Source organism: Malaya genurostris, chromosome 1 (genome assembly GCF_030247185.1).
Source record: "Malaya genurostris strain Urasoe2022 chromosome 1, Malgen_1.1, whole genome shotgun sequence".
Lineage (NCBI taxonomy): Eukaryota > Metazoa > Arthropoda > Insecta > Diptera > Culicidae > Malaya > Malaya genurostris.
The window spans coordinates 35,360,355-35,383,583 of NC_080570.1; the positions used below are offsets into that span (position 1 = coordinate 35,360,355).

The window sequence follows — 23,229 nt, forward strand, 5'->3', positions numbered from 1 at the left end:
TAAGTTCTTTATGACCTTACGAGGTATTATTTAATTTAATTATGATTGTTGTATATTTAGTGGGTAATAAAGATATAAATCCCTACCGTATTTGTTCGCTTCAATCGGTTGCCACTGTGAAACGGCAGCCGGAGTTCTATGCAATGTAAAACACGTACATTAACCAGCTTATTGATACGAATCAGAACGCTTCAGCGCGCTTACCACTTTACCCGGTACAGTCTACTCCAGCACAGCGGACGATGCCATCTCGCTGATTCCGCAAGTATTGTCACCACGGTATACACGATAGTAACCCTGTTCGCCCCATTTCGGACCCCAGGAATTTTTCACAATCCAAAATGGCAGGGTTTTGTTAAACATCGGATACTGCTTAACTCCAAATCCGACGATAAGCACACCGTGGTCTAGACTCTTCTTACTACATAATGCACGCCATGGATGCGAGATACCACCTCGATAAAATTGCATAGCGTTCGCATTCAGAGCAATCGAAATGGGGCCGTTGGCTACCAAATACTGAGCGATGGCGGTTTCGTTCTTAGGAAGATCCACTGCTCCCGAAATGCGAACATGAGTCATGCTCTCATTATAATGGCACGTTTTCTGTTTTTTCGCCAGATAAGGATACTCGCTCTCCAATTCCAAACCGCCTATTTTTTCGATGGCTCTGAAGAAATAGAAAGGATGTTTTCTATGTAACACGTATTTTCAATGTTTCACTTACTTGTAGGCATCATCCATGTAGCCACCTTGACAGGCATTATCGACGGTGTCACAGTCAAGTAGTTCTTGTTCGGAATATTCTTCCATCTTTTTGGTTTTGATTTGATGTAAACCTTCGATATTTCCTACAACGCTAAAAGCCCAGCAAGATCCGCAGGAGCCTTGATTTTTAACCTAGCGCAAAGTTTGAGCATAAAATTATCTATATGACGAAATCAAACAAATACAAACCGGTGAGACAGCCCCTAGCTCCCTCCAATCGAAAGCCTCTGGCAGTTGAATATGTTCGTCAATTCTAGCCAACGGATTTCGGATTGAATTTCGTTCCTTTTCTGGTGGAACGACCAGCCCCGTTCGCTGTTTGTACTCTTCACTGGTCATATCGGCAAAGTGTGTAATACCATATTTGGCCGTTCCCTGTTCGTATTTGTTCAGTTGTTCTATTTGGAAGAGGTTGTTCTTGAATATGCGAAACCGCATCTCGTGTTCCAAACTGCTTTGGTAGGTACGATTATGACGTAGTTTAAACTTTTCGAACAAATGACGTGCATGCTCACTGCTCCGTGTGTAGTGTTCTGGGCGAGGCCGAATGGAACGAACCGACCGCTTCGCTGCAGTTTGTTGCTGTTCGAGCTCAGGATCGTCATCTCCATCGCACTTTATGTTGTACTTTCGCTGATCTTGTGTGTCCAACCAAACACGCTCCCAAACGGAGATTTTGCAAATCACGCTCGGATCATTGTTTACCTTGAACGTATACTTGTACAATGAGCCAGCAACCAGTTGAACGGAACCCTTGATGATTTCGAATTCTCTGTGGAATGGATTTAATTTTTCGACTAGATTATTTGATTATGTTTATGCAGGAAAACCTACCGATACGACTTGGATTTTTCTTCATTGTATGCCACCAAGCCTGCTTTGATCCGCTCGATATGGCTTTTGTCTTGCAAGTCCTCGGGTGACAGTTCGTTTGTTCCACCGACTTTCTTAGCATGGCGACGCGTTCGTTTTAAGGAATTCTCGTCACTTCCATCGCACCGGAAAGTGTACTTGTAAGCTTCATCCGGTTTCTTGCTCACCAGCCAAGGTCGTTCCCATGAGTTCAGATAGCAAATTCGCTCTTCATTCTCCACCGGGTAGGAAATGTAGTATGTGTAGCTGGTACCGGCCACAAGCTGTGTTGTACCGTTGAGTATTTTCGGTGTGCTGAAAGGTAACAGAAACGTGTCACTGTAGGAATTTCAATCGAGTGTGATTCTGTTCTGGGTAATTTAATTCCGAGTATTTTGCGGTATTGATTTAAATATTCAGCAAATAATAAATATTGCTTTCTCATGAGTTATAGGCATTACATGCGTTATTTTTTTGGCAAGTTATACGTGTTAAGAAGCGTTATAAGCGCTACTTTCTTGAGAGTTACGAAGCGTTACAATTTAGGTGCTTGTCTTGTGAATTTACGTGCTACGAAACGTTGCACACGTTGCGTTTTTGTAAGTTATAGGTGTAACGAAGTGTTACTTTTCTGCGTCATATGTGTTACGAAGCGTTACATACGTTACGTTTTTGAAAATTACAGGTGTTACGATGCGTTACATATGTTACGTTTTTTATGTCATAGGTGTTACGTAGCATTATATGCGTTACGTTTTGGTAATTTTAGGTGGTACGAAGCGTTACATGTGTTACGTTTTTGTAAGTATGGTGTTATGTTTGTAAAAGTCATAGGTGTTACGAAGGCGTTACATGCGTTACGTTTTTGTAAGTTCAAGGTGTTATGAAGCATCACGTTTTCGAAAGTTTAGTAGTTACAAAGCGTGTAACGAAGCATTACATGTGTTACGTTTTTGTAGGTTATAGATGTAACGCTTTGACATGCATCACGATTTTGAAAGTTAAAGATGTTATAAAGCGTTACATTCGTTACGTTTTTTGCAAAATAAAATTGTTAAGAATCGTTATATGCGTTGGGAGTGTTGAGTGCACGAGTTACTAGAGGTGCTGTTAGTGTCACCGTACAGTGGGAAATCTATGTTTATTTGATTTACGGTGGTACGAATTGTTGCATGCTTTAATTTTTTGTTAGTTGTATGGTACGAACGTTAAATGTTTTACTTTTTTGTAAGTAACATGTGTTACGAAGCATTACAAACGTGATTTGCAATCATTTATACATGTTACGGAAGTATTTATGCGTTACTTTTTACGAATCCAAAGTTGAGAAAATTCACAAGCGTTATTTTCTGGGAATTATAAATGTCAAGAAACGTTACATGGGTTACTTTTTATGTGTTAAAGATGAATCGTTACATACTATTTGTAGCGTTTGTTGGGAAAATTTTACTAGTTGCAGATTGAAATTGTCAGTAAACTAACAAACGTTGCTTGAAAATATCAAAAAATTGAATGCACGCATGTTCAAGAAAAAGAAAGCAACAAAAACTGCTTACTCCTGTTTAGTTCCTCCTGATGCCACCAGTATCTTGTTGATTCTCTCGATGTGTTCATCCCGCTGCAGCTCTTCGTCGGTTAGTAGATGACGTCCACCGGTCTGTCGTTTGCTGCGAGATTTTCCAACCGCATTGCTTTCGTCCTGCCCGTCGCATTTGGTTCCGTACACGTAAGCGTCGTTCGGGTCCGATTCGGCTAACCACGGTCTCTCCCAGGAGGTCAACTCGCAAATTCTGCGCGTCCCATCGATTGTATACGCAACGAAGTACGTATATTTCAAACCGGCCACCACCTGACTGGTACCGTTCAGAATTTCCGGTTTACTGAAAAAGGAAGGGTAGTAGAATTTAGCTTTGCAGAAAAAAATACTGGTTTATTCATTGGATTAGACTTGAAAACTAATCCAATTGACCGAGAAATTTGGCTAGCAATTACAAGTCCATATCTCATGCCTCTTCGTGTGTTTTTCGATGACCGGCTTCGCGCGGGAGTTGCAGAATATGATACAAACACCTCTAAATGACTATTGTTTGTTGACAGTTAGAAAGTTGTCACTTGTTTTCGTGTGATCCGTCCGTAAAGACATTCGTAAAAACAACGATGTAACTTTAACAGTACAATATAAACTGCTATTGCACTTATGAGTCGAAGACGAAACGTAAAAAAATTATCTTAGTCATGTACACTAAGCACAAATCGGTTACCCATGTAAGAATCTCTAAATATTCACAACCGAACTTTTTCCTAACCATAATATTGTTAGCCAAACTAGAAATGCGGTTTGAAATTAAGGTAAACGCTCACCTCTGTGCATTGTTGCCACCCGAGGCAGTCAGAATCTTACTGATCCGTTCCAGATGTTCGGTGTTCTTCAACTCTTCTGGCGACAGTGCCGAAGGACATCCCGCACAAAATGAACGTTGAACGCGACGCTTCGGAGCTTCGGGGCACGAAAAAGACACTTTTTGAGCTTCGGCAGGAGACTTTTCTTTCAGCCACGGTTTCTCGTGAGAGGTAAGTTTACAAATGCGCTTGTCCGGATCGTCGTTAAAGACTAGTTTGTAAGTGTAGAGGGTTCCGGCAACCAACTGCTGTGTAGCACCCACAACGCGATACTTGCGATCGCTGCTGTCTCCTGACGAACTTAACAGTATACCTCGAATACGTTCCGTGTGTTCGGGTTTATTATATTCTTCTGGGGTTAGCTCTGCTGGCGAATCAATTTTTGGTGCTTTACCAAGCTTTTTACGTTCGACATCGCGGGCGACTCGAGAGGATGGCACGTCGTGGCAGTCAAATTTGTATTCTGGTTCATCACCAAGCGGGGTATAGATCTTCACTTTACAGTTACTAATGACCTTATCATTTTCATTGAGAAAATCGATTGTATAGCGATGAACTGTTCCGGCTACAACCTGAACCGACCCGCAGCGAATAATGAATTTGGTTGACCTGCGAAACGAGACGAAACAAAAAACAAACAAAATGTTCAGTTTCCAAAACCAACGGGACCTTTCCCGAACATACCTTAGCTTTCCTTTGTTATATTGCTTCAAGCCAGCCTGTATACGACGCTGATGTTCCAACTCCGACACATCAATCTCCTGATGGCCACCGGGCATTCCAGCGGACTTGTGCGGTACGCACTCCGATTTCACCAGCCGTACTTCCTTGTCTTTGACACGAATCTGCAAGCAAAACAAGAAACCAGTCAAACACTCTGCACAATTCTAATTCACCTGCCGTAGAACAAGCTATGTTTGAACCTCAAGAGTGCAGAATTTACTGCTCCCGTCGATCAGCTGCCGCTTGCACTTGTCTACATCTTCCACGTCTTCTATGCAGTGCGAGTTGGCAGTCACGACCCGTACCACGAACAACTCGCCCTTCTGTTCGATCGCACTAGTGAACTGACTGATCCGCTTCAGGCTGATCAGTTCCAGTAGAATCCGCTTATACGGGTCTGCATCCATACGGTCCAACATTTCGATCGCTTCAGCCAGTGACTTCTCAACACTTTCGATCTGTGTCTGATCAGCATCACTATCCAGATCAATCTTCACGAATCGCTTTCCACGGAAGTGGTAGTTGTATGGATTGAATCCAATGTTGGATGGTCCATAGTACGGTCTATCGTAATGTTCATGCGATTCTCCGGAAGAACGATCGAAGAAAGGCGAATGGTAGAAATCATGCTCGTGGGAATAAGATCGTGCCGATCGTTTGCCACGTTGCTGAGAATCATCTGCGTTAAATTCCCTAACCAATTCAGCACGGGTTCGGGCCAGCGGTACAACCTGCTGCTGTTGCTGTTCGTCACTTTCATCACTAAACTGCATGACCACTGCGTCTATCTTGGGCGGGGAGAGTTCACGAACTGGTGCATTGGACGGAATTCGTCCATCGAAATCAGTTTGAATCACTTGCTGTTGCTGTTGATCATCTTCGTCACTTGATGACGACTGGTTGGAGGCGGTGGTTTCTGGCGGTGTGAGGCGTGGTGTTGCCATGTTATCGCTAACGACAAATGCCGTTGTGTCCACATTAGCATCCCCACCGTTCGGGTTGATTGCCTTATAGTAGGTATCGATGCTAGTCTTGACTTTTTCAAGCAAGGAAGCAAACACTGGTTCATATTTCAGCTGTATATCACGACCTCCTCCTTTCTGAATAACTTCATCCAATGCTCTTTGTATTTCCCGATGAGTTTTGAAAACCTCCTCGAACGTGGATTGTACCTGCTGATCGATTGTTATGGTGGTCGTTTCCACCGGAATCTCGGTAGTCTGTAGGTCCGAGTAGGAAGCGTCCACTCGTTTAGGTATAATGATATCTTCGATAACTTCCTCCTTTCGTTGTTCGGCGTCAGTCGACAACCTACGTTGCTGATGTGTCTCCTTACCTATAGAGAACAATTGATCTAAAGCATCCTTAGATGACTCTCCTAACTCTGAAGCACTAGAAAGTCCTGTGGTGGCAAACAGCTCGACCGCGGGAGTGGTCGTAATCACTCGGGTTTCAGCATGCTTCTCTACAATAATCTGATTGACCAGTTCTTTAAATCGCGAAGGGCTCATCTCTTGCTGGCTTCGAAGATTGGGATCGAATATAGGATTTAACTTGGTAACAACCTCGATCACCTCATCATCTGTTGATGTGCAGTTTGTGTACTCCAGTAATCGATACTTGTCTCCACTTTCCGTCGTCAACCAAGGTTTTTCCAGAACCGTCAAATTACAGATAACCTCCTGTTGTGTTTCGTCCAGTGCTTGTATCACCAATTCGTAGCGAACTCCAGCAACAACTTCTCGAGTTGCCGACAGGACCGCACCGAACGTGTACCGTTTCGGCAGATAGGTGATGGCAATGTGTGACAGACCCCGTAGCGATGGCTTCAGCTGTTCCTTGGCCCCAACCGCATCCACGTGGATGGCGACAAAGTTCTCACCGCTGTTGCCTTGGGCAGACGGTTCATCCTGTGGATGAAGTGGAAAAGGGAATTCATGACACTGCACTGCTACCGATTAGTATTCCAGGAAACATTAATCACCCAAGTGGAGTCATGGAGTATGGAAGTTAACAGATTTTGGGTTAGGTGCAGGTTAACGTGCCGTGACTGCCTGCTCCGCACAGCCACCAAGCGACGTGGAAGGAAGATGTGACTCCTAGCGGCGACTGGTGAAGGCATGCTTGTTTTCCGTTATGGCGATTTTACCAGTTGTTATTTAACGAATGAGTATAAATGGTGGGATTATTAGAATGAATAAAACATCAGTACTACATATATTATTGTGCCAAGGATTACAGCAGGCTGTTTGATTGGATCACCTAAATAAACACGTAACACGGTGGGAACGAGATAAAACGATTCAACAAACGTGCGGCCTGTTGAAAACTTCTGTTTGACTATTACACATGAAGCTTGTTTACATGGAAATTATTTGGTTAGTGCGAGGCACTGCTGGGTTATCAACGTGGGCCAGTCATCGCTGAAAAGCTTCAGCTGGATGCGATAAGCGATGCGCCCGACAAACAAATCATTGCCATTCACAATTATTGGGTAATTTTTTTGGCGGGTGCACGCTTTTTCGAAATTCAATCCACGTGGTGTTGCGAAGCTGTGAAACACTCCACCGTTACTACAGTTACCGGACGAACGTCAACAACAAAAAAGCTACCCATTCCCATGCATCAACAAAGCGCACAAACTCACAGCCTGCTCCTTTACGAGTTCGTGTTCTAAACGTAGTCCCGAAACCAGAAAGTCCTATGGAAAGATAGAGTATCATTTATAGAAGATAAAACTGAACACGCTCATATTGAACTGTCAACGACTTTGAATTTTTCTTATTTAGAAATAATACGTCTCTCGGTGATACTGATTTTTCTACTGATATGTAAAAATCCTTTGTTTCCCGCTCTGCGACTGATATCGATATTCATTCGAAGCGAATATTATTGGCAATGGTGACCTCACTGAATGATTTTTTTTTGTCTATCATTTAGTAATTCCAACGAACAAAGAGCTTGCAATTTTTGACACCTTTGGTATTCGTGTGCAACCAAAGTTATATCGAATCTCTTTATCCTCCCATACTCGATAATTGCTCACGCTTTCTTTCATACGCTGCTAGCACCGGTTTTACTGGATTTGATTTCATTGTCTCAAGTTGTGATTCATATTTCAGTAGAATTCTTAGTACGATTAGAATGCATTTAGAATGGTAATACACTTGATCTATTTAAGGATGCTTATACAAAAAAAATTCTTAATGTTATTCAAAAGTAGGCCATTGATACTAATATTGTTTCTGTGTGTTATACTTCGCGCATTGCTGTATGTTTTCTAATGGTGTTTGGTAACTGATTAGAATTGAAGGAAGAGCAACGATTTGCAATAAGCAGATTTCATTCATTCTTTCATTCGTACGTTTGACGCAGAGTATTTGAGTCTGATCTAAGCGCTACCAACACACATGTGCACTCGGCAAACAAAACAAACCGGTTTAGTCAGCAAAAATTGCCTCTTCTCTGCGCAGTAATTTCTTATTACTTCTGATAATAACAGCACAGTGACGAACGATGACGTTTCTTTGATGTTGCCGGAAGTAGACGTACCGTCTGAGCCGTGCTTAAATTTGCAATTGGACTGTTTGTAATTTTACTACACTCAGGTAAAATGATCTTCGAAACTAATAAAATGAATTATGTTTTTTATAATCCAATCCAACCATTTTTTGCGATTAGACAAGTAGTCTAGAAGTGTCGTTAATACAACGTGTCACCTATACTTATGCCAAATTCTGCACGAATACGGGTTTCCGAATAAACTGACGTGATTCGCCAAAGCAACAATGGATAGAGAGATGTGTTACGTCCAAGTATCTGGGACGCTCTCGAGTCCCTTCGAATTTCATAGACGGCTACGGAAAGGTGATGGACTCTCTTGTCTCTTGTATAGTATTGCTTTGGAAGGTCTAATTCGAAGAGCGAGGATCGACACGAGTAGTACGATGTTCCGAAAGTTCGTACAGTTTTCCGAATTCGCTGACGATGTTGATATTGTGACACGTGGGCTTGAGCAGATTACGGAAACATGCATCGGACCGAAAACCGAAGCTAGGCGTATCGGGCTGACTATAAATGCGTCGAAAACAAAATACATGAGAGGAAAAGGCTCGAGAGAAAAACGTAGTGTTCTTCAATTGGCCCAAATTTCTCTACGATGCCTGAATCGAACTCGAAAATCTAAGATACGTTCAAAAGCTTCTGTTATTAGATAGATAAGCTCGAATCATGGCCTTTCTACACATAATTGTCCCGTATATTATCTGATTTATTATATATATTTATAAAAAGAAATATAGTAGAATTAAAAGGAGTTCTTCTTTTTGATCGAATTCTAAGACTCAAAATTTCGATATTCTTAAAAAAAATTTCAAGATAACACCGAATCTCGACGTTCTATTTAATTCTGTAATGATATTTGGCATAAAAATTATTTTTTCGGTTTCGGAAATCTAAACATTTGTCTCAGCCCCAGAGTCGATTTTTCTCAAAAAAAAAAATTCCAGGATAACATCAGATCTCGACATTTTTCATGTAATTCTGAGATATTTGGCATCAAAAAACAATTTTTCGAAATCTAAACTATTTCGGAAATCTCAGTCCCAGAGTCGATTCCTCTCAAACATTTTTTGAGATTACACCAGATCTCGATGTTTCACGCATTTCCAAGCCATTTGACATAAAAAAATCGAAAAGTTAAAAAAATTTCTGTCCTGAAGTCGATTTTTTCTGAGATGACACAAGATCTAGACGTTTCATGCATTTCTAAGATATATTCAATTTCAATTTTATTTTTGCGTTTTTACGCGGATTTTCGAAGTTACGCGGTTTTTGTAGCAGTTCGTATCTCTCGTGAAAAAAGACCTCAGTGTAATATTGATCTTCCAAAAACAAATAGCGAAATAGCGAACTCTTGAAATTTTGAAATTGCATATGTCATTTTTGCTAGGATTGAGTCACCTCTGCAACTTTCTGATGTGATAAATGCGCGATCTGCTTGAAAATAGTCCACATGAATCACGTCGTGAAAATGCGAAAAAGAAGCGATTTGACAAAAAACTCACTTTCAAGGATCACATTGAAGGAATCCAGGCAAAGTGTAATAAATATATTAAATGTTTATATCCTCTTATAAACAGAAATTCTAAGCTCTGTCTAAAAAACAAATTGTTAATTTATAAACAAATTTTCAGACCAGCCATGCTTTATGCGGTACCAATTTGGTCAAGCTGTTGTTCCACCAGGAAGAAAACGCTTCAAAGGATTCAGAATAAAATTCTGAAAATGATTCTGAAGCGTCCTCCCTGGTTTAGTACAAATGAGTTACACAGACTCACAAATATAGAACCATTAGATGTAATGTCACATAATATTATAAGCAAATTCCGACAAAAATCGATGCAATCTTCAATTGAATCGATTCGCTCTCTGTATTAGTTAGTAAGTTAGTATATAAGTTCCTTTTCCCCATTACACAATACAAGTAGGTTTAGAATTTTCCCTACACAAAAATCTCAGAATTGCGGAAGCAAATGATGTCTTCATGGTAATAACCAAATCATATATATATAACAGGGCTGAAAAGTCACCACTTGTGGCTGAACACCCAATTTAAATCTTAATAATTTAATTTTAACTCATATTCCAATAAATAGTTATTAAAAAAAAAAAAAAAAAAAAAAAAAGCGATTTTTATTTACTCATTAAATTGAGATGGCTTCAGACGCGAGCTATACAGAAATGGGTATATAATTCTACAGTTCATGTTAGCAAAATTGTGTGCTTTAGCATCAATTGATATTCTTTTCATGGGGACAAATGGTCTCCTTACTGGTAGAGATTCGGTTGGTTCCTTTCATTTACCGTTCCTTTTGTTATCTGAAGCTTCGATGATAATGATTACTTTGGAACCCAGTTCATGTTGTTATATGATTAAAGTTTCGCTCACGCACGTTGCACATGCTTACAATTGGAAAACAATCTCGACAGTAATTTGTTAAAAGTTAAATAATTTTTGCAGCAAAAATTGGTGGTCCTGAAAAGGGCAGTTTTAGGCTACACAGGGAGTCTTTGTTTTTGGTACATTGAGAAATTTAATTATAACGAAATGTTTTACTTACCGAGGTTATCAATTCATGAGCTCGATTTTATATTCTATTTTAAGGAAAAAGGTAATTTTACACAAATTTACATCTGTAAACCTTCACTCGAGTTGAAGAAGCAGAATCGAAAGGATCGGTGAAAGAGACTAAACATGAACATTTAAATCTAGTAACCATAACTTGAAATTCAATGCTTCACTGCTGAAGGTTGAATGAAACTGATTTTCCTTTCAAACCTAAAATTTGCATCGTAGTAATCAGTGGATTTTACAGTAGTGAGTTGCATATATGACGGTGCAAAATATTCAGTCAATAAAAATGAATATTTTTTAACTCTGCTTGTAACCGGCTGAATTGGTGCCCGTTGCAAACAGTACACTCCAAAAAATTGAATTTTACAGGTGACTTAATCCCTCGTACGATGTAATTCATAATTTTATTCAAATTACGAAAAATTTCGTTTGTAATGACTGAATGTTAGATTAGCTTGAATTTGACTGGTTTCGACTGTAATTTACGTTCTGCTAGCAGGTGCGACTGTATGAATTTAAATGCACCTTTTACCAGCCAAGCAGATACATGCTTCTGTGGTTCAGTCGATTCACAGACGTACTTGCAATCCAATGATTTTCGGTTCAATTCTTTTTTTTTCAATGAATTTCATGTCATGGAGTTTTAAACACAATATTAAATGTTTTTCGACGTAAATTTGCGTGAACTGCGACGCTCCATTTATGTGCATCTAATAAGATGGTTTTTTAAAGTGTGTAGAATTCGAAAATCTGAAATGTTATTTTCCAACAGTCTGTTTCCTTGGTTTCAAAAGTGTGGATGATATTCCATTCTGAACACTGTTTAATGCAAATTTATTAAAACGGGACAATCAAATCATCTGTGAAAAACTTATCAATTATTAAAGTTACTGTATTCTTCATATTACCATAAAACATATCTAAGAATGGAAAACATTCAAGTATATGTTGATGGAATGGTTCAAATCCAAAGGACAACCATCGGAAACAAGAGAAAAATAAAACCATTGCAAATCTTCTCAAACTACTAGTGTTTGCTGCGTTCATCACGTAACGGATTGCTTCGACTTTTGCATTCCAGAATGATTTGCACAAATCTTCACCCGATCTACTAATGGCGTTTTCGTTTTTAATTTGCACTACACTGGTGTAGCGAAAGCTGCACTGAAACCGTTCGTTTTTACCAATTGTATTACACCAGTGCTACACTTTTTCTGCACCGATACCACATAAGCTTTCATACATTACGACATAAGCTTTCTTTATATTCTTACAAAACAAGAAGCCATAACAAACACAACACTGTTTCCTACTCATTTTTAAACAGCTAGCATATGCAACTATTCGGTGAAAATAGCTCGATTCAGTTCGTAACACGGCCTTTGCTCTCAGCATTTTACTGAACAGGGTTTTGTTTTGTTTAGAACATTGGTAAACAGTCCCAGCTGGCTTTGCCGAACACCGAAAGTAATTTCGCATTATGTTACCTTCACATCGCCAGGGCTCGTAGCGGTTCCACTACTGGCACCTTCCGTCTCAGCTTGCTCTCCATTGGTCGATTCTTGGCATCGCGCTGTTCCTGCCGATAGGGTTATCACCAGTAGTATCAAAATATGAACCGCTGGTTTGCTGCTCCAGCGACACATCTTAATATTGATAATTCTCGCGAATTTACTGATGCTGACTCGTCATACGAGACCTCGAGTGAAGCTCATGAATGAGCAAGAAAAATTGTATTTTGTTTTATTTATTCCGTTATGGGTGTCGTAATAGCAGATCTCGATGACACATATACAATCAAACACAATCACTTGTGGCGACCGAAAAAATATACGCCGCGAAAGAAAAACACATCCGTAACGATCGACTCACTCAACTCAACTGGTTGATTGCTTTGTCATTGCAAGACCGTAATAAGCGGGACATACAGATCAAAACAAAGAAAACGAAAAGAAATGATAATTTACTATCTCGTTCGACTAGTGGTGGCTAGCGAAAGTACATACCGAATTGCATGCCCTTCAGGCGCATGACTATAATCTACACATGAAAATTGAGCCAAATTCCGGTTACTATGGAACTTTCATGAAAACAAACCAAAATTTTCTTTTATTCGATTAATAGACGAATTCCTTTGGAAAATTGTATTTGTAAAATTCCAGTATAGTTCCAGCGAAAATGACAATGCAAAGAGTCACATCTTTAAGTTAGAAGTTATGTCCGGTCACGGAAGGTCAGTATTCTTGAACTCATGTGTCAAGAAACCTTTAAATCCGAGAAACAGACACCCGAATCCATCATATCTAGTGCCACAGTGCAGCCTGGACCGTGGCCTAGACGATCCTCAAGTGCAAGAGAACATGAATGCTATTACACGCAAAAAGGCTACCAACAAGTGCCCGTTGGCTCGTACAGGGCACCAACGAAAAACCAAGTGCTGCTCGATTACTCATCAACTACGGAAGGAAGCTGACAATTTCCAATCACTGGTCCAATTCTACGATAGCATCCCGGACTATAGCGATTTGAATCATCTTCCAAATGAAGAATTTTATTGCAAGCTAGACACGCTTCGTCGGAAGCATCGTGAGCTTCGATTCAGTTGTGCTGACGGGTTTGAACCAGTACGCACAAATGTGATAAAGACGCCAGTATCTGAATCTGTAAAGTCATCGATCGCTAGAAAAACCAGTGAAGACAATGAATCGCTTCATTCATGGAGTAAATCCCCATCAGTAAATTGCGGTATTCTAAACTCAAATCGCAAAGGTTTGCCTAAATCGGTGCGAATAGAGGATACAAAACACGATGATGACGACGGTGAGACGACGGAAGGTAGAATTTCCCATAGGAAATTTCGTGCGGGAACTCCATTCGCTTCTGATCAAGAGGAGAGTACGAGGAATGCTTCTACGTGTACAACCCCAATGAATTCAGATTTCATCGAACGCTACGATCGGTACGTGAAGAAAAGTCTTCGCAGTAAGTCTGCCTCTCCAATCCGAGATTATTCCAAAATAACCATTCCACAACCGTACAAAATGACCCAACGTGATGAAGAGGAACGTGTGCTTCAAGAGCTACTAATAACCAGCAAGAACGCATTCCCATCCAAAGAAGACCTTGATAAGCCGCCACCGCCACAGATCAAAGCCAACCCAGTTCCAATAACTTCTCGCATTCCTCTTTTCGATACTATCATGGCTGATCAGGAATACCGGAACCGTTTAGCGAAACTTAACTCGGAAATTGAGCTCCAACAACAGATGAAGCCATTCCATTTCAGCGAACGCCTCAATCGTCCCAACAGTCGTTGCCTGAGTAGAAGTCTATCTTCACCGGCTCTACTGACGAGCAGTATGTCGACATTCAAAGCAAAACCTTGTCCAAAAAATCTGTTTAGCAATTATTTTTACCTGAAAATGTGGGAGGAAGAATACTTCCGTGGTATGAATAAACGGATACGGGCGGAAGAATTGATGAAGCATGCATCGCTACCGCCATCGATGGCACGTCGGGAACGGGCACTGCACAAGAACTCTTCTCTTGGACAAACGGATGCAGTCGATGTTGCCAAGAAAAATAAACGGAAGCGCAAACAGAAGCGCAGTGCCAAACGAAAAAAGAACGTCGAGGAGCGGTGTTCGGAATTCTTCAGTCGAATCAACGAAACCACGCCCGAAGTCCGACCGAAGACCGTCAAGGTAAGTTTTGTTTCACAAAATAAATGTTTTATTCAGTCTAGTAATAGTTATTGCTCGAAATTTTAGCATTTGCTGAAGTTTTCTCCTGAATTTTGAAAATGCTTCTTAATAGTATGAGTTATCAAACTTCCAGACAGTAAGGTTTGACTCACAATTTGTAAAAATATGGAAAATTAGATTAATTTGAATAACTGCATAACACAAATGGATATTTTTCACCTCACTACTCTCAACAACACGTAACTTCCGAGCAGAAACTCTGATTGTGAAATAAAATAAATAACTGACAACAAGTCAACAAAACTGTGAACTGTGACGTCAATCTTTTGGCCGTTACTATCGGAATTTTTTAGCATCGAAAATCAATGTGACCGTCGATTTTTCATCAAACGTGCAGTTCTTGAAATCAAAACTATTTAGTGTACATTTTTTAGAGTGTGGCTCTCTATGTACATCCTAATTTGAGAATTATAATTTCTTCTACGCATGATGCGCTTTCCTCCAAGGTCATTTGACACGCTCTTATCATCCTTATCTTTTTTTCAGCCCCTGTATCCTTCAAGTAACTCCAGCTACGGCACTACCGGAGACACAAACCCAGCCGCCAGTGATGCGACTCCGATTTACCCTGTCAACCGGCCGAATCTGGCGGCAACACTTCGTACTGAGTGGTGCCGAAAAAAACTTCGCAATATGGAACTCGATGATGCCGCTGGAAATCTGAAGAAGTCACCGAAATTTGAATGGGGTGTTAAGAAAAGTCAGGCATTTCAGAACTTGAATCTTGAGTAAGCAGATTTGGCTTGCATTTAACCTAGATACAAACCTTACCAGAATCAAACACTTTCAGCACCAGCCACCAGGAGGAGTTAAACTTGAGATTGGCGACACGGCGAGCAGAGCAACGACTTCGTCAAGAGGAGCATGCGATAAACATGGAACTAATGCGGCAACGTGTCAAGGCGGCACCTTTACTGCTGGAAGGTCCACCTCAATGGGGCCCTCGGTTGGGGCACGTAACACATCGTTGCTTAACCAGTGCTAAACATGATTCACCGTTTCATAAGTCGAACAGAACGAAGAAATTTTCAACCGGTGGTGGAAGACCGGACTCCTCGAGTGATCACCGAAACGAGCGCTCCAATGAGAAACGTCGTAACTCCAGCGGGAGCAAGATAAGCAACTTTTCACTGGACTCTTACGGCCATAGTAGTTCCAAAGCCTGTGAGAGTGAAGTACTCGGCAAGATGGACAATGATTTGGAAAGTTTAACCGATGGCGTTTAATGCTGCAACTCGTATTGGTGCAAACAATCAAAATGCTTTGGTTTCGGTGCAATCTGCTGTATTTTGTAAAAATATAGAAAAACACGTGTGCTTTAGGAAAAACAAAATAACAATATTTTTATTTATATCCATATAGAGAAAAAGAAAACTAGAAACCAATTAGAGATTGTTCCGCTAAGGAAAGATGCGTCGATTCGCTGTTGATCAGATGTGCCGTTGAGCGAATTTCTCGAATTTTATCCTGCAAGTGGCGATTCTCATCGAAAAGCTTCACGATCAACAAAAACTGCTGACTGACAAACTCGTCCGGGTTCATTGAGCTTTGGCCGCCCTGTGGATGATCCGGATCTAGTAGGGCATCCGGAGGCCGCTGGATGATATTGAAGACACGAATCTTAACTTTTGAAAGAACACAAATGTCATGAATCGGTGCAAACCTAATCGCAGTTTTACTCACCAGAATAGGAAATGTGTAACAAAATTAAGAAAACACTTTCGACTGCACAAACAATACATATCAGTAGACTCGCGGAAAAATTTCCCAAGCTGCAGGTGAGGAAATAACTAGGCCCGAACAATTCCAGCAGTACAGTATGCAAGCTTAATATCAATAAATTGCAAAAAGACACAATTTTCAATGGAGCTTTCTTGTACCGGTAGGTTTCTTGAAGAAAATTGTGATACCCGAGCACTTTCAATCGGTTATGCCTGCTTTTCACGAAAAGATGAATTAACTGTAATGATCAAAAATTGTGTTCCTCAATGGCGGAATTTTTAGTTAAAATAGTCGACCCTTACGTAGACCAGCAACCAAAAGACGGCTCTCAAATGTAACATCGTGTAGTACCCGGCACACCCGTCATTTTGTCCAAAGTAGTCAGGGTAAGCATAAACCAACCCAATGATAGTAAGTATCACTGAGGCAATCAACTGAAGCCTGTTTGTAATAAAACATTAATTCGGAAAAAACAATCTCGCAAATATATGCCCAGTTCTTACCACCAGGCGGTAATTGTATGTATTTGCTCGAAACCAATCACTGGAATGTCCTTGTCATCATCGGTCATCGTGGGAAACAGTGATTGCTCCTCTTGGCCACGAGGTCCACCAGTACCACTTAACGAACTCGCCGTTGTCGAGCGGAACAAGAAGAACGAAACGAGATTACGACTTGTGAAAGACATTTTCTGCCTATTTTCAACGAAATATACACTGATCACGGCAGATCGGTAAAAATATCACAAAACAATAGTAGCCAGTAGCAGTCATGTGGCATTAAGGTCCATTCACACTCCATGCCCCTGTCGGCTTGATCGACGGTGATCCAAACCTACAGCTCGATCCTCTATTCGATCGAATCGAAATGTTTCGATCTGTGGAAAAATTTTCATTCTGTATTTCGATTTCGAAACAGAATTGACTTTTCTGACAGCTCAATAGCAATCACGAATGCAAATGAAATTGGTTTGTTTTCATCAGTGAACGCCAACATTAAACACGATTCAGACGATCAATCAACTTCGGTCGACGTCAAGATTAATTTAATTTTTTTTTAGTCGAATATTACTCATTTTGTAGAAAACGAGTCGCGTTTGAACTCATTCGAGTGAAAACAAGAATGGTTCATTCGTATTCGTTCGAAAGTATCCGTTCGTCGTATGGTCGATACGGACGTAAACAAGAATGAGGGTGAATACCCTGTTTAGCTAGAATTTCATATATAAAAGTAACAGAATTGATTTCTTCTGGACCCGACATGATGGGTAAGTCGAAGCCTTTTATGCAGTCCACCCGGGTTCAATTTCCAAACCCACACATAGGATCAGAAAATTTTTCGACCCGAATAGATGAATGACCTTAAGGTTAAAACCTCAATGATAGAAACAAATTTGATTATTACGGAGTCATTACTGCAACTTCTTGAAAGTTTCCAATATAAAGCTTGTAGTTTTAACTTGAAAGTTTTTCGAAGAGTAAGGCCACAGATAACAGATATACACGCTCGAACAAAATTTTTCAAAATCCTGTGTAAATTTCAAATTTGCTATACGTTGGAAACACTAACAGATCGGCTGAAAAGTTCGTATTGTTTCTATGAGAGGGCGCCACTAGAATTAAATCCATACCATTTTCAGTTAGTACCAACCTTCAAAAGATACGTGTATAAATTTGACAGCTGTCTGATTATTAGTTTGTGAGATATTGCATTTTGAGTGAAGCTACTTTTGTTATTGTGAAAAAATGGAAAAAAAGGAATTTCGTGTGTTGATGAAACACTACTTTTTGATGAAAAAAAGTGCCGCCGATACCAAAAAATGGCTTGATGAGTGTTATCCAGACTCTGCACCGGGCGAAGCAACAATTCGTAAGTGGTTTGCAAAATTTCGTACTGGTCATATGAGCACCGAAGACGATGAACGCAGTGGACGTCCAAAAGAGGCTGTTACCGATGAAAACGTGAAAAAAATCCACAAAATGATTTTCAATGACCGTAAAGTGAAGTTGATCGAGATAGCTGACATCCTAACGATATCAAAGGAACGTGTTGGACATATTATTCACGAATATTAGGATATGAGAAAGCTTTGTGCAAAATAGGTGCCGCGTGAGCTCACAATCGATCAAAAACAACAACGAAAAACCATGCTGAAATTGAACGAATTGGGCTTCGAATTGCTCATCCCTCATCCACCGTATTCTCCAGATTCGGCCCCCAGTGACTTTTCACTGTTCTCAGACCTCAAGAGAATGCTCGCTGGTAAAAAATTTAGAAGCAATGAAGAGGTAATCGCTGAAACTGAGGCCTATTTTGAGGCAAAGGACAAATCGTACTACAAAAATGGTATTGAAAAGTTGGAAGATCGCTATAATCGCTGTATCGCCTCTGATGGCAGTTATGTTGAATAATAAAAACGAATTTTGGCAGAAAAATGTGTGTTTCTATTAAACGATACGAACTTTTCAGCCGAACTGTTATGTGAGCCTGTATAGCTGTTATCTGTGATATTATATATTATATCATAAATCAAATAAACATAGATTTCCCGTTGTACGCAGACACTAACAGCGCTTCTAGTGAGAAACGGTTGTACTTTTTCCATTAGCTACTATCATAAATAAAACAGTGTAATAGTAATACAGTTGAGCAACCCGTGACAACAAAAGCGCCGTCTGGTGTAAAATGGGTGCGGAAATGCTCCTAAAATGCATGTACAAAGTTGCCTGCGCATTTAACACAACCACAGTTGCTAATGGAAAAAAGTACAACCGTTTCTCACTAGAAGCGCTGTTAGTGTCTCCGTACAATGGGAAATCTATGTTTATTTGATTTATGCTACTATGGTTGTGTTAAATGCGCAGGCAACTTTGTACATGTATTTTAGGAGCATTTACGCACCCATTCTACACTAGACGGCGCTTTTGGTGCACGGGTTGCTCAACTACAGTACCCACAGTACTATTACACTGGGGAATCTAGATTTATTTTATTTATGATTATATTCAAATTGATTTTGCAAATTTTCAATGGCTGACCTCGCGACTTGGTCAGAAAGAATAATCGTTGGAGATCATCTTGGTGGAAAATTCTTATCTTTTACTTCCTTTTCGAGAATTCAAAATACTAGCATCTGTGTGCGTTATCATTTCGTGACATTAGTGGCGAAATAATAAAGAATGGTTGTTAGTATAATGGAATTAAATTGAACTTCTTTTCTTTTAAAGCGATTTAGTTCATTCCACTAAGCGCACCAGAAAAAAAAAAATTTTACGGTTTTTGTTTCGTCGCTTTAAGTGACGGCATAAAAAATTTAACACTCTTCTTCTTGTAATTCCGGAACCAAAAATCGGATATGGATGAAATTGAATCCTTGGAAAATAAATATCAGAAAATTGATCAAGTCATCTAAATCACGTTTTCCATAATCTAGAGGTCTTGGGATGAAGAGTCAATTTATAATCTAAGAAAAAAGTGTTCATTGTGGAAAAATACAACAGTCAGTTTCTTCTCAGTCGTTGAGCGTAAATTTAAAAGAGTTTTATCAGTTTGTTTGGTTCATTTTTCTAAATAAACTGATGTTTTTCTGCAGTTTCATCAAGCAGTAGCGGAGAGTACTGCTTTTGCGTTTTTCAACAATGACTGTTTTCCTAAGATTGTAATTTGAACCTTAATAGTAGCTTGTGTGTCCGAAACAATGATATTTTTTGCACGGGTACTTTTTTTACTGTCAACCGGATTCTATTGTTCTAACAAAACTAATCTAGATTAGATTTTGTTCCAGCTTTTCCAACGGCCAGGCTGCAGCAAACGTATCGAACCAGAAGCAGATCACAGAATGAACCGAACACTGAAACCCAAACCGAAAACAACCTTCCGAAACGTTTCACCGATCGCAGAAACAACAAAGTCAACAGATTCGTCGCTTCGGCAACAATCGAGCGTCGTATCCGATCCTGATGTGCACTGCGGAAAAAATTTTCGATCAGGATTAATGATTTTTGTGTTCAGGTTGGTGATAATTTGGCATTCACTGGTTCAAATCGTCTATTGTTTTTCTTTTCTATTTAGCACTCATTTATTGATATCAGCGACAATCTTTGCCGTAGGATTGACGTTGACTTTGCTTCCACCGTCTACGGATCATGCCTGTCACGTGTATTTCGCAGTGATTTATCTCAGGATTGCTTTTTGGATTGGAACTTACATTCAGCATGATCTGATCAAGCCAGCCTGCCATATGTTGGTCAATCTGAACTACAGCCTGTACCGGGACATGACCTGCTACAGAAAAGCACCTCTTCGGATTGTATCTTTTTGGAACATGATCCTTCTGGCAATTCAAAGCTATATTCGATCGTTGTTTCGGATTGGGGAACAAGAAGCCAACATATGCGGTGGCCAAAGTGGGCACGAGTTCGATGATGTCTTGAACATCACCCCCCAGTTGTTTATTTCCATCTTCAGCGGACTAGAAACGTTAGCCCTGGCCTGTTTTTACGTGCCAGCCATTAGTAAGTGATAGCACTTGCTATGAAAAGGTTTTAACAAATGAGCTTCGAATTTACTTTTCGCAGAGCGCTTGACAAAGTCAATGCAACAGCAGGAAGAGGACTCGCCCGACCGAACACTCTCGAACCAGGATGACATTACAATCCACCAGAGACTAAAGCGACAAGCAGAACAGGTTAAAATATTGCGAGCGGCCAACGTGACTTTGAGGAAAGAAGCAGCCGAGCTAGGGGTGTTGATTGAAGATAACTGAAGTGTTGCTATTGTTTATGTTGTTAATCATTGCCTGTATGAATAATCATATTTATTAACTGTTGAAGCGATGACTCGCTATCAAAACATTTGTTTTGAACGAAAATTTATTAGTGTACAATACGGTGAATAAAATTAAATATTACAATTGATTCAGTTACTGCTGATACTCGTTCAAATTCAGATGTGATACGGCATTCCTAAACCGTTTAGGAACCAATGTTGAAATATTAGTAAATTTAAAAGTGAAAGTGAGATTATAATTAACTAGGGGATTTTTTTTCAAAGTTCATGCCACGCAACCCATTGACTATATAGTTATCCTTGAAGCTTACGGATACATCTTTAAGTATTCACTGTATCTTTTTTTTTGTCTACAATTTACATTAATGTACAGAATGAAAACGCAATTTTTTATTGTTCGAAAACAAATTAATGGACTAATGCTTACATTTTTGAACTAATGCCTAAAGAATGCAACTTCATATTCAGAGCTATACTCTCCAAAACGGGTATTCTTCGTTTAATCACCAATGAACCAGTCTTAATGTACAAACGACGCCAGTCTCCAAATTGTGGGTGGCCCTATAACGAAATAACAAAACAGTTTCTTTAAATTCTTATCGATGCACGATTGGACTTACCACACTAACAGGGGAAAAAACACTTTTCATTCTACCCAGGAAAGGTAACCGTTCGGACCTGGGCGTTCATTTGCATGATCTTCTGGTTCAGCTTTAGGTTGTGATCCTTCAAATAGTTGATCAAATCTGCCTGCTTTTCCAGTAGCTCAGCGGTGCTCAGTCCTTGCTGAGTGAGCCCAAGCGATCCACTGCTATGACCTCGGCTTCCTTGCAATGCGTCCGGAGCTGCAGCAGACCGATTGAATCGTATAACTTTCGCTGTAAAACAAACGAACTCCTTTGTAGATGTCTACCAAACAGAGTGCTCATGAAACTTACCCATATAGAAACCGCTTACAATGGACAGCACGACAGTTTCCAACGAAGAAAACAGCGTGATGTAGACGATCGGTGAGAGTAAACCCACAACCAGGCACTTTTCCGCAAAGCTGTCACCATAGTAGTGCTGAATGAGTGTCTGTGTCGCTAGCAGAAACGTATTCCACAGCGAGACGATTTGCAGCGGGACCGTTCGATGATATGCGGTTGCTCGATGGAACTCATGGTACCCATTCAATCGAAGTTTCTCGTGCCGGTTTTTAACAAAATGATCGAAAAGCTGAACAAATTAGAAGAACCAATTAGTCTTAATTCGAGCGTAGATTTCGGCGTTGAACCGTACATATGTCAAAAGCCAGAAAGCGGCACGCAGATAAAGCATGATGAAGTACGCTTCGCAACGCCGGCTGTCTTCCCAAGTAGCCGCCAATATGATTCCAGTAAGTGAGATACAACTCGAAACAAGAAGATGGAAACTGAAACGAAATTTCGATCCAAAAACTTTCATTGTGTATATGGTTCTTAAAAGCGATATCTATTTCGATATGTGACTGGAGCGATAAACAAAATCTCACCAAATTAAAAATAAACAAATACCAACAGCCTTTAGATATCTGCCTTTGGGAAATTAATAATAATAATAATAATAATAGGACAAAACTCACCTGAAAGCTGGTACCGTGTTCAGAGGACGAAATCCATCGTCATCCTCAGAGGCAAGAATCGGATCCAGCATAGTGTGACTGTCGTCCATCCTGACCGAAGAGTCTTCGAAAAATCGACCTCCCTGTGTGCAACGGTAGAAAACTAGCAATGAATCACCACCGCTAATTACGCGACAATTTCGATAGGTTGACAGCAAAGCTTACCGTATTCGATCCAAAGTTTCTGATCAGACTGACCATACTATGTTACTGTGCTAGTGTTAGGAGATTCTCATGACTTTTTACTTCGTCACAAAATCACCTCAAATTGAATTCGCTGCACAAACACGCAGCGTTTCCCGTGGCAGAAAAGGCAGTCGCACAACACACAATTGTACAATGACAGATAGGACGGATAGGAAAACTTCTGGATGAAATAAAAAACAAAGTTTTTATGCAGGCGTCTGAAATCGTAAAGCAAAATGGAAACAAAT

General features: G+C 40.2%; 5 protein-coding genes across 7 annotated transcripts; 2 read left to right on the top strand and 3 right to left on the bottom strand.

The window, feature by feature from the left end:
* Positions 1 to 26: 26 nt before the first annotated feature.
* Positions 27 to 12,768, bottom strand: LOC131436800 (uncharacterized). Of its 2 annotated transcripts, XM_058605733.1 has the most exons (11): positions 12,367 to 12,768; positions 7,391 to 7,444; positions 4,944 to 6,653; positions 4,705 to 4,865; positions 3,982 to 4,629; positions 3,177 to 3,500; positions 1,603 to 1,935; positions 958 to 1,540; positions 728 to 900; positions 205 to 670; positions 27 to 136 (listed from the first exon to the last, which is right to left on the bottom strand). In XM_058605733.1, the coding sequence occupies exons 1-10, from the start codon at positions 12,523 to 12,525 to the stop codon at positions 223 to 225; spliced, it is 4,593 nt and encodes a 1,530-aa protein (XP_058461716.1). In that variant the 5' UTR covers positions 12,526 to 12,768; the 3' UTR covers positions 27 to 136; positions 205 to 222. The 2 variants fall into 2 exon arrangements, with proteins under 2 accessions (XP_058461716.1, XP_058461708.1); XM_058605725.1 differs by having other exon boundaries at positions 27 to 670.
* Positions 12,769 to 12,972: 204 nt separating this feature from the next.
* Positions 12,973 to 15,953, top strand: LOC131434372 (protein FAM161A). Its single transcript, XM_058601076.1, has 3 exons — positions 12,973 to 14,583; positions 15,130 to 15,371; positions 15,434 to 15,953. The coding sequence occupies exons 1-3, from the start codon at positions 13,096 to 13,098 to the stop codon at positions 15,867 to 15,869; spliced, it is 2,166 nt and encodes a 721-aa protein (XP_058457059.1). The 5' UTR covers positions 12,973 to 13,095; the 3' UTR covers positions 15,870 to 15,953.
* A 53-nt stretch (positions 15,954 to 16,006) lies between these two features.
* On the bottom strand, positions 16,007 to 17,122 carry LOC131434443 (uncharacterized). Its single transcript, XM_058601199.1, has 4 exons — positions 16,869 to 17,122; positions 16,668 to 16,806; positions 16,327 to 16,603; positions 16,007 to 16,268 (listed from the first exon to the last, which is right to left on the bottom strand). The coding sequence occupies exons 1-4, from the start codon at positions 17,051 to 17,053 to the stop codon at positions 16,018 to 16,020; spliced, it is 852 nt and encodes a 283-aa protein (XP_058457182.1). The 5' UTR covers positions 17,054 to 17,122; the 3' UTR covers positions 16,007 to 16,017.
* A 2,772-nt stretch (positions 17,123 to 19,894) lies between these two features.
* Positions 19,895 to 21,383, top strand: LOC131436825 (uncharacterized). The gene is made up of 4 exons (XM_058605757.1): positions 19,895 to 20,080; positions 20,150 to 20,376; positions 20,437 to 20,879; positions 20,943 to 21,383. The coding sequence occupies exons 1-4, from the start codon at positions 20,063 to 20,065 to the stop codon at positions 21,128 to 21,130; spliced, it is 876 nt and encodes a 291-aa protein (XP_058461740.1). The 5' UTR covers positions 19,895 to 20,062; the 3' UTR covers positions 21,131 to 21,383.
* A 138-nt stretch (positions 21,384 to 21,521) lies between these two features.
* On the bottom strand, positions 21,522 to 23,229 carry LOC131436835 (transmembrane protein 192). 2 transcript variants are annotated; one of them, XM_058605767.1, is made up of 6 exons: positions 22,961 to 23,229; positions 22,757 to 22,878; positions 22,435 to 22,567; positions 22,092 to 22,371; positions 21,774 to 22,031; positions 21,522 to 21,714 (listed from the first exon to the last, which is right to left on the bottom strand). In XM_058605767.1, the coding sequence occupies exons 1-5, from the start codon at positions 22,994 to 22,996 to the stop codon at positions 21,805 to 21,807; spliced, it is 798 nt and encodes a 265-aa protein (XP_058461750.1). In that variant the 5' UTR covers positions 22,997 to 23,229; the 3' UTR covers positions 21,522 to 21,714; positions 21,774 to 21,804. The 2 variants fall into 2 exon arrangements, with proteins under 2 accessions (XP_058461750.1, XP_058461759.1); XM_058605776.1 differs by having other exon boundaries at positions 22,757 to 22,898.